General features: G+C 33.7%; 1 protein-coding gene across 1 annotated transcript in view; it reads left to right on the top strand.

The window, feature by feature from the left end:
- Positions 1 to 10,727, top strand: part of LOC107747630 (vitamin D3 receptor A-like) — a gene marked incomplete at its 5' end in the record, with an annotated part of 13,747 nt that extends 3,020 nt beyond the window's left edge. Inside the window, 3 exons of the mRNA XM_016562228.1 lie at positions 5,158 to 5,338; positions 9,515 to 9,598; positions 9,965 to 10,727. Coding sequence (XP_016417714.1) covers positions 5,158 to 5,338; positions 9,515 to 9,598; positions 9,965 to 10,283 — 584 coding nt within the window. The remainder of the gene's footprint in view (positions 1 to 5,157; positions 5,339 to 9,514; positions 9,599 to 9,964) is intronic.
- Between the last annotated feature and the right edge of the window lie 855 nt (positions 10,728 to 11,582).

Consider the following 11,582-nt stretch of genomic DNA (forward strand, 5'->3'; position numbering starts at 1 on the left):
CTCACACACACACACACACACTCTCACACACACTCTCACACACACAGACTCACACACACACTCTCTATCTCACACACACACACACACACAGACTCACACACACTCTCACACTCATACACGCTATCTCTCTCTCACACACACACACACACACAGACACACACACTCACACACACTCTCAAACAGACACAGACTCACACACACACAGACACACACACACACACACACACACACTTTTACTTAGCTATCTAAATGGGGTCATTCCATACATGACCGTAGCCAGGCTTTTAAAATTAGTGAGGTCTATAATACCCCCTACAAATACAACTCATTATATACACTATAAACACTTTAAAAGAGACAGACATGTAGATAGTTTGTGAAAGATGTTTTCTCCGTTTTGGAGGAATGTGTTAATACTTTACTATAGTTAGGGGTGTATAATTTTAGGCTATCAGTTGTTTATTATTCATGCAACAATACATATTACTGTTATAGTTTTTATTAATAGCCATTGCTATATAGCTGATAACTTTGTCTAGTGCTCTTTTGAATGTTTATAGCATGATTTATGAAAATTTAACTACTGTACTGAATGACATGGCATAGACTTCTTCATGGCTAGTGTTTACGTATTTCATTTCATTCTGTAACCTACTTGTTCAACAGATCTGTGTACTAGTGTTAAATGCTACTGTTTTTGACAGCGTTGATAACGTTTCTGACTGATAATATCATTATATATTTTTTTGCGTTTCCCGAATGTCGTATCCTGTCAACAATAACCCATCCGTGGGCTTTTTTGTTACTGTCAGTTTAAGTGCCGGCGTTGCAGTGTTGCCAGATATTGCTATTAAAAAAAAAAATAACTAAATTATTCTTTTGCAAATAAGATAAAGATATCGCTGACCCTAAACCAAAACTTTCTACAAATTTAATTTTTGAACATGGAAAATTTACCGAGGTCCGGACCTCGGTGACCTCTTAGCTGGCTATGGGCCTGATTCCATAGACTTCTATTTCTTTATATATACAGCTAATTTTAAGTTGTAAAGCACAACACTTACAGAAAACGTCTTTTTTTGTCAGATTTTGCTCAAATCTTTTGCAAATAAGATAAAGATATCGCTGACCCTAAACCAAAACTTTCTACAAATTTAATTTTTGAACATGAAAAATTTACCGAGGTCCGGACCTCGGTGACCTCTTAGCTGGCTATGGGCCTGATTCCATAGACTTCTATTTCTTTATATATACAGCTAATTTTAAGTTGTAAAGCACAACACTTACAGAAAACGTCTTTTTTTGTCAGATTTTGCTCACTTATGATCACAAAATTGTCCCCAAAATACGATTAAGTAGGAATACAGACATCCATTTTGTAGGGGTGCGCCGATCCAATATTCAGTATCGGTATCGGCTCCGATACCGGCATTTTCTGCTGGATCGGGGTATCGGTCAGACAAACCCGATCCAAATCCAATATACTGCGTAGACTATTCTGTGTTATTGTTAAGCCCCACGAAAGCCACAAAAACATCATAAAGCAACAAAGTTTTTGTGCGCTATATTCCACGTGTTCTGAAGCCGTTCCACAGTTTAATGTGAGGTACAGACGAATATTAAGTTCAAGTTGACGTAAACTCTTCTCTCCACTGCGGCTGTCTGTCATCCTCCATTCAGCATTCAAACTGCGTGTCGTGTTTGGTTACGACAGTCAAAAAGATGACACTCTCTCCAAGACGACTCGGTGTTCCTAATATTATACTTGATCTGTAAATAAAGATAAATGGTTTTGCATAAAAGGACTTTATCTTGCTGGAGTTTCGTTTTCCTTTGTACCACTCTGTGTTGGAGCCTTTCGTATTATAATACTTTTGCGCAATGACAGATTATTAATAGCCTTTCTTGTTCGTCTTATCTATCATATGTTGCTGCCTCATTACTGTGCTATACATTTAAAAGAAATGTCTTTTAATTTTATAGTAGGCCCTATATATTTATATATAAATATATTACTTTTTTCATGAATGTATTTTACAACCATACAAAGAGCAATGTGTAACATTTTACCAGATTTAGTCCAACACTTATTCACTTTTATTTGTTCCCCAATAAATGTTTATTTTTTTCACAAAAAGTTTAGATTTTATAAAATTACTGTGCACTCATGATTTTTTCTGTTTGTTATTTTTTCTTAATAATAAAGTTGTCTATATTTAGTAGATTGTGTGTAACACACAAAAGAGTGACGATCAGTTCAACACACATTGAGGTATAGAAATTCTACACTGATTAAAAAAAAACTGCGCTGGTATCGGATCAATATCGGTATCGGCCGATACTCAGAATTTTTGGCATCGGATCGGGATCTGTTCTGTAAAATTGGGATCGAGCCACCCCTACCATTTTGTGAGATCTTAGTTTGTTATAACTTGAAAACATTTTTTTCCACTTTATTTGTTACACTGTAAAAATGATTTTCTTGCTTGTTTTCCGTTACAAATATGTAAAATATGTCTCGTTTTCTAAACAATTGATCATAATCAAGTGATTTTTTTGCTTAAAATTAGAAAAATAACCTGAATTCAATGGGAAATTATTTTTAAAAAATTCTGTACCCACTAACAGATATTTGTCTTGTTTTAAGCATAAACATGTGTATTTTTGATCATTTATTTAAAAGAAAACCAGACTTCATGTCTTAAGGCAAGACACCACAGGTGAATAGGGTAAAAATGTAATGATTTCACCATACTTCCTCACTTGATTAATCACAGTACATTAAGACAATTATAAGTTTGCATTATCTAATTAAATATCCACTGTTGCATACATTTCAAGAAAATAAATCTGAACGTTGGATAAAGCCAGGTTAAAAATTCTGGTTTCATTTTGTTGACATACTAGAGTTAAAGGATTTTATAAGGGGCATTTTGGATTTTGGTTAGGTTCTTTTTATCACTCCATAAATTAGAAAATACTGTCAACAGACAGAAAAAAACACATTTTTAGGAATAAAATGTTATATAAATCAGTGTAAATGATTTATAAACAAACGCCTCAGTAAAAACTTTTAGAATATAGAGAGGAATAAAACTGCTATGTTTGGTATGTAACTTTTTAAAATATGCGTTGTAATTGAAATCTACAGATGCGAATAGATGAAGTGCAATAATAAACTCAAGGTGAGTGATGCATGAACAAACACTTCATCAAAAACCTTCAGAATATAGAGAGGAATAAAACTGCTAAATTTGGTGTAGTTAAGTGCTGCTGAAGTGGAGAAAAATCTCATGGTCCTTTAAAGATATGGATTTTCACCATATTTTTAGGAATAAAATGTTATACAAATCAATGTGAAAGAAATATGAACAAACCCCTCAGTAAAAACCTTCAGATTATAGAGAGGAATAAAAATGCTAAATTTGGTGTTTGTAAGTGCTGCTGAAATGGAGAAAAAACTTTTAAAAATATGCGTTGTAATTGAAATCTACAGATGCAAATAGATAAAGTGCAATAATAAACTCAAGGTGAGTGATGCATGAACAAACACTTCATCAAAAACCTTCAGAATATAGAGAGGAATAAAACTGCTAAATTTGGAGTATGTATGTGCTGCTGAAGTGGAGATAAAAACGTTTTTATTGTATTGTAATTGAAATCTACAGATGCAAATAGATAAATTGCAATAAAATTGAACATTTAAATGTGTATTTCAAATTTCATTCTACAAGTTTGAAGAATATATTCTATAGAAGCAAAATAGACCAAAATCTCAAAATTGAGCAGTGCATGAAAAAACTATAGTTTTGCCTGTAGTGTCTTGTCTTTGCTTCTCAAGTAAATATATCTTGATTTAAAAATGTTTAGATACTAGTGCTGTCAAACGATTAATCGCGATTAATCACATCCAAAATAAACGTTTTTGTTTACATAATATATGTGTGTGTACTGTGTCCATTTATTATGTATATATAAATACATACACATACAGTATATATTTCAAAAATATTTACATGTATATATTTATATTCATATCAGTTATATTTTATATAAATATTAGTGCTGCGCAACGATTATTATTATTTTATCGCGATTAATCGCATGATTTTTCTGCGATTAATCGTGATTAATCACATTATGCACAAAATTCAATAATGAATTAAAAAGTAGTGTATTGCGCACTTTTTCATTTAAAAGTACTGCTATATGAACAAAGGTGCAATAACATTTGGTTTGCAAACACTTTAAACAAAAAAGGTGCTTAGTAGCAGTTAAAAATATTTCTTGTAAATCTCAATTTAAACATTAATGTAATCAAATTAAATATAAAACCAAAGCTATTTGCCACTGCCAGATCATTAACGTTTTTATAGAAAATCTTCTGCTATATGAACAAAAGTGCAATAACATTTGGTTTGCAAACACTTTAAACAAAAAAGGTGCTTAGTAGCAGTTAAAAATATTTCTTGTAAATCTCAATTTAAACATTAATGTAATCAAATTAAATATAAAACCAAAGCTATTTGCCACTGCCAGAGCATTAACGTTTTTATAGAAAATATTATATAGTTTGCTATAGAAAAACAAGTTATGCTTGTTTCCAGTCCAGAGCCTCGATCATAACATTATAACAGGCGCCTTCCGAGTAGAGACCTGCACGATCACGGGACCCAACGCAACAGAGTGCGGCACGGGACAACACTTGATGGGCGAGTGTACGAGCGGGGGGCCAGTCCAGAGCCTCGATCATAACATTATAACAGGCGCCTTCCGAGTAGAGACCTGCACGATCACGGGACCCAACGCAACAGAGTGCGGCACGGGACAACACTTGATGGGCGAGTGTAGGAGCGGGTGGGTAGAGACTTGTGTGTGCGGGACGTGGGAGAGTAAGGGTGTACTCCCTCTAGGCAATCTTAACCGTGCCCGAGCACGTTTGACCCCCAAAGCCTGGTTCGTTTGATTAGTGTGATCGCTCCGGTTCGTTTAGCAGGCCCTGGCTCGGTTGGAAGAGGTGGGTCAGAGCACGGTTCAGTTGCGCTCGGGCGCAGTACACATGTAGTGTTGGAGTCAAAAAATTGACCCTTATGACTGGTTTTGTGCTCCAGGGTCACATATGTGTTGTATCTGACGTATCGAATCGTGTCTCTGTAGAGTCTGTGGACACTAAGCTGAACTTCAGTAATCTGCTGATGATGTATCAGGACAGCGGCGGCAGTCCAGACTCCAGCAAGGAGGACAACTCACGCCTGTCCATGTTACCGCACCTCGCCGACCTCGTCAGCTACAGCATCCAGAAAGTCATCGGATTCGCCAAGATGATCCCTGGATTCAGGTGAGACTCTGTTCTCTTCTCTTTTGACCTGGTGTGAAGTGTTGACCTCCCATTAGCCAGGAATTGAGCATTTGTTTTTCTCCCTCACAATTCAGTTTAAACTATGCATGTTGCACTTCAAAGTGATGTTACCCAACCAGTGCTGCCATTATTATCCAAAAATACAATTATTGAAAATAATATTCGTTCATTGAAATAATTATGAAATAAAATATTTGATGAAACTTAAAATAAAAAAACTTAAATGAAAATAGGAACTGTTGCCATGTTTTGAAGTATTAAAGCTACTTAAACTGGAACAAAAATACATTTAAATTAAATTAGAAAATGTAAGAAAACAAAAACTAATGAAAATTACAGAAGTACTAAAACTAAGAATAAAATGAACTCACAATATCAAAACAATTAAAAATTATTTTCATTAATTGAAATAAAGCTGATATCAAAGCTGAAACTGAAAACTTGAATGAAAATGTACAATTTTGTCATGGCATCTAACTTAAGTTTAAATTGAAGTACTACAATTATTAAAACTAAAACTGAAATAAATATAAATTAAAACTAAATACAAAAACTAATAGAAATCACAAAAGTATACTAAAACTTAAACTAAAATTAAAGTACCCCTATTATGGGTAATGAAAGGATCATATTTTGGTTTTGGGAGTCCCCAACAACAGGTTGACATGCATGCAAGCTCAAAAAACACTTTTATTGTCTTATAATATGCATTTATTTTTTAACTTACTTGCTCAACGACTCCGAAACGATTCGTTTAACGATTCATGTTTCCAAACCCCTTCTTTGCGTGACGCTAATCTGCGGTGATTGGTCCGATTGGTCTCATTTTCATTTCATCTCGCCTGTAATGCCTGATAAAGCAGCGTTTGATAAAGTCTGCTAAATGCATAAATTATAATTATTAAATTAATTAATTAATTATTATAAAGCAGCGTTTGTGAGCGCAGTGCTGCTTTGTGTACAGCATACCGGGGAAACCGCTATTTTTACCGCTCCAAAAGCGACACCTAGTGGCAAAGAATAAATTTAAATTTTCATTCAGACCAACCTGAAAAGACCAACAAGTGGGCGGGCAATATGCTAATGTTTCATGTTGACGTGTTACCGGGGAAACCTCTATTTTACTGCTCCAAAAGCGACACCTAGTGGCAAAGAATAAATTTACATTTTCATTCAGACCAACCTGAAAAGACCAACAAGTGGGCAGGCAATATGCTAATGTTTCATGTTCACGTCAACATGAAACGACTTGGGATTAGTTTTAAAAATGACTCGTTTCTATGATTCAGAGTCGACTCTTGCTTTTGAGAGACAATAACTTTATACATGGTGCACTTTCAGATTTAAAACTTTGCAGGATGTTTTCATTCACTTAGAGCTGTGTTACACACTGCATGAAAGGTCATTTTCAGAAATCCAAAATAGGGGGCACTTTAAAATGAAAACTGAATGTATCAAAACAATTACAGATAGATTTCATTTGTTGCAATAAAGCTGAAATAAAATAAAACGTAAATATCTGATTTAAAAAGCTTAAATGAACATTTAAAATTTTGCCATAGCAAATAACCTAAGCTGAAGTACTAAAATGACTAAAATTTAAATAGAAATTAAAATAAATTAAAACTGAATTGAAAAATAAAAAATTACAAAAGCAAACTAAAAGTGAACTAAAATGAAAACTGGAAATATCAAAAAAGCTAATTCTAAATAAGAATTAATAGTATATAAATAATACTAAAATAACACTGTACCTAATGTCCACCGTCTTCTAACAGCAGTTAAATGGTGATAAATGGTTTTATTTACTAAGCAAAGCCCGTTTGGCTCTTAGCGAGTGCTAATGTGCTTAGCGGTGGCTCGTTCAGATCATCACACAGCACTTTCTGAAGAAGAGTCTGGAGTATGTGTGTGATCTTCAGTCCACAAGTATTAAGAGCTGATTATTTCACAGCTGTAAATAAATCTTCATTTGTGCTGCTGGATCTCAATCAGAACTTGGGGTGTGCGATATATATCGTCTGTGATAATATCGTAATTGTTGTTTTAACGATGTGCGATTTGACATTGAATATTAATTTGTGCTGCTGGATCTCAATCAGAACTTGGGGTGTGCGATATATATCGTCTGCGATAATATCGTAATTGTTGTTTTAACGATGTGCGATTTGACATTGAATATTTTGCAAAAACCATTCAAAACACTCGTACAGAGCGCACGCATACATTGTCTAGTGCGCGTTTAGAGTGCGTTCTTTCACTGCATGATTCAGTCTAATAAAGTACATTTAGAATGATCACAAATTCAAGACATGGCAGAAAATTTATATATTTATACCATTTCATATAGTTAATAATAAATTTCACACGAAGAGTGCCGTTTGTCTCCAAATATTACCATGATTACAAATGTGATATTGATTTTTTTTTTTACAACAGTTAAATAAACAAGAAGTTAATTAAGAGACTTACGTTTTAGACGCTATTATTGGCTGTTTTTTGCGCTATTTCGACAACAAAAATAATTCCAAACACAGTCACAACGCTGTTTTGCGTCTCTGAGCAACATGAGTGTTTTGTTCCTGAATGAATCACTCGTTTAAATGATTCGGTTCAATCGCAATGACTCACTTATTAACAGTGACTTGCTGCCACCTACTGGCGGTTTTAATTTCACATTTAAAGTTTCTTTTATTATTTAAATAATTTCAAATAACAGTATTCAACGTTTTAATGTGTAATATATCAAAACATTATTTATGCATTTGTAATTGCAGGTTAAATGCATTCATGTCCTGCATTAAACAGTGTGTAAATACATCTAAATGCCACTTCAGACGCAGCTTCTGTGTTTCCTCTGCGCTGCAAAGATGAATTTAGTTGATACTGATTTAACAGCCCAAATGTCTTATTATTCTAATTCACCGATTAAATGTAAGAATTTGACTCAAAAGATAATAGACACTTTTAGAAAAAATGGCTTTGTAAAGGTAAAAATGCCCATAAAATGTAAAAATAATTTTAAACTTATTGGGAAAGATTAATTTCTCTCAGTGTGAACTGACCACCACACAGAATATGAAGAATATCAAAAACTTCAGGAATCAGCTGTCCACGGTAGTCCTTAAGGTATCAGCACAATAACATACTAAGCTAAATATAGTCTAATTATCGTTATCGATAAAATCCCAGAAAATATCGAGATATGATTTTTTGTCAATATTGCACACCCCTAATCAGAACCTTAACAATCTTTCACTGATTTAGCAGACGCTTTTATCCAGAGCAACCTACTTTGCATTCAAGATCTACAGTTCATGCATTGCCTCTGAATTAAACCCATGAACTTGGCGTTAGTAGAGCCCTGAACTGCAAATCAGTGTTATTTTAGTATCTTTGATCAACTATTATATGACTTTTAATGTTTATATACTTTCTGTTTTCATTTAATGTCAAAGTTTTAGTAGTTAGAAATGGCTGTCATTTATTTATATATTTTTTTTAAATGTCTATATATTGAAGTTATTTTAGTAATTCAACCTAAACTAAATGAAAATCAGAAACGTTGTCTTGGAAACTAGCTAAAATAAGAAAAATGTAAACATTTTATTTCAATAAATGTTCATTTTATTTCAGTTAATGAAAATATTATTTTTTCAAATGTCTACAAATATTTTGTTTTAGTTTTTTAGTACTTTAAATTAAAGTAAACAAAAAAATAAATTTTTATTTCAATGAATGAAGACATCTTTTTTATTTGTTTAAAATGACTATATACATTTTTTCATCAATTTTTGTTTTCGATTTTTAGTACTTCAAATGAAACTAAAAATGAGAAATTTTATTTCATTTAATGTTCATTTCAATTAATGAAAAAAGTTTTTTTAAATGTCTACATATTTTTTTTTTTTTCAGTTTAATTTATTTTTGTGCTTCAAATTAAACTAGATGAAAAATTTTATTTTCAGTTAATGTTTATTTGCAGGTAACAAAGATATTTATTTTTTATTTTTTCAATCTGTCTATTTTTAGATCAGTTTTTGTTTCAGTTTTAGTTAGTTTACTACTTAAGAGAAATATCTGGCTGTGTTTTCTTGTGTCCTGTCTGATGTTCATGAAGCTCGCGCGTGTGTGTGTGTTTGTGGTTTGTCTCAGGGACCTGACGGCAGAAGATCAGATCGCTCTGCTCAAGTCCAGCGCTATCGAGATCATCATGCTGCGCTCCAATATTATTTTTTTGCACGCTCAGATTCTAGATTTTCAAATAGTTGTATCTCGGTCAAATATTGTCCGAACCTAACAAACCATACATCAATGGAAAGCTTATTTATTCACACATTATGAAATCACAATTAAAAAAAATTGACCTTTATGACTGGTTTTGTGGTTCAGGGTCACATATTAATTCAAGTGATTTTCAATTCATCTTTGGAAGCTGAGGTGAAGCTGTTAACATAGCGTTGATGATTCTCATAGTTTTGTACTAGTTCTTTTGTGGATGAAAACCTTTCATCAAAGTTGTCCTAAAACCTAAATGCGTTCTTGTCTTAGGACAACTTTGATGAACTTTTTTGATCCTCCTCAAATGTTGACTACTTGAGTTAGCTCTGGATCTTTTGTGTGTGAGTCAAGGCGTTTACGGTATGAATGCATGGGTCTGTTCTCTGCAGATCGGCCCGGCGTTCAGGACCACGCTCAGATCGAGGCGCTGCAGGATCGTCTGTGTGACGTCCTGCAGGCGTACATCCGGATCCATCACCCCGGCGGCCGTCTGTTGTACGCCAAGATGATCCAGAAGCTGGCGGACCTGCGCAGCCTGAACGAGGAGCACTCCAAGCAGTACCGCTCGCTGTCCTTCCAGCCCGAGCACAGCATGCAGCTGACGCCGCTGGTGCTGGAGGTGTTCGGCAGCGAGGTGTCCTAGTGACCCAGAGCCCCCCGGCAGCTCACGGGACGCCGCTAGAGCCACGGGGGGCTGCAAGGTCTGGATAGCGTCTCGGGATTCCCGCTTTTAAGCTACGGGGAATTTCTGAAAGGAATGTATTAATAATGTATGGATAGAACGATGCATATAAACTAATATTTATATTTAAGAGAGAGAGAGATGGTTTGTATTAAATGAAAACGTATGGCCAGGTGATCCTCTGTTGTAATAGGATTAGCAGGCTCTTCTAGTTCATGTGCGTAGATGAGTGTGTGTGTGTGTGAGAGACGTACACAAGTTGACAAAATTAAGTGCAATTCGAATTCACAATGGTTCTGTTCCAAAATCTAGTGAGCGCCCTACGTAGGCAGCATTTCAAGACATCATATGTGACCCTGGAGCACAGTCATAAGTAGCACGGGTATATTTGTAGCAATAGCCAACAATACATTGTATGGGTCAAAATTATCAATTTTTTTTTTATGCCAAAAATCATTAGGATATTAAGTAAAGATCATGTTTCATGAAGATATTTTGTACATTTCCTACCGTAAATATATCAAAATGTAATTTTTGATTAGTAATATGCATTTCTAAGAACTTCATTTGAACAACTTTAAAGATGATTTTCCTCAATATTTTGATTTTTTTTCACCCTCAGATTCCAGATTTTCAAATAGTTGTATCTCAGCCAAATATTGTCCTATCCTAACAAACCATACATCAATGGAACGATTATTGATGAAGCTATCAGATGGTGTATAAATCTCAATTTCGAAAAATTGACCCTTATGACTGGTTTTGTGGTCCAGGGTCACACATGCGCGAATATATGCGTCCATATCACACTCTGGATGCAATCCCATAATGCATTGCAACACACAAAGTGTGGGAAAAAACAGATTGCAGGGGCATAGGAACAATTTGAATGTTTTAATCAGTGGCATTGCTGCAGTTCAAAAAGTGTGAAATCATGTAATTTTCTTTACCATGTTTGTTATAGGTTTGCTGCTACACGCAAGAGAATTACTGATTATAAATCTACTTATAAATTATACATTTATATAACAATATAAAATCAGAATTATAAATAATTATAATTTATATTAATTATTTATAATTATTTAAATTGTATAAATATAAGTATAATTAATTATATAAATTATAATTAATTATAACTATATTATTATCAAAGATATTTATTATTAATCATATAATTAATCATAATTATATGTATAATAATAATGTAATTATAAATAATTATAATTGTATATTATTATATACATTTATAATTTATAA

This window comes from Sinocyclocheilus rhinocerous, unplaced genomic scaffold (genome assembly GCF_001515625.1).
Source record: "Sinocyclocheilus rhinocerous isolate Xijiao unplaced genomic scaffold, SAMN03320098_v1.1 scaffold2755, whole genome shotgun sequence".
In the NCBI taxonomy this organism is placed as follows: domain Eukaryota; kingdom Metazoa; phylum Chordata; class Actinopteri; order Cypriniformes; family Cyprinidae; genus Sinocyclocheilus; species Sinocyclocheilus rhinocerous.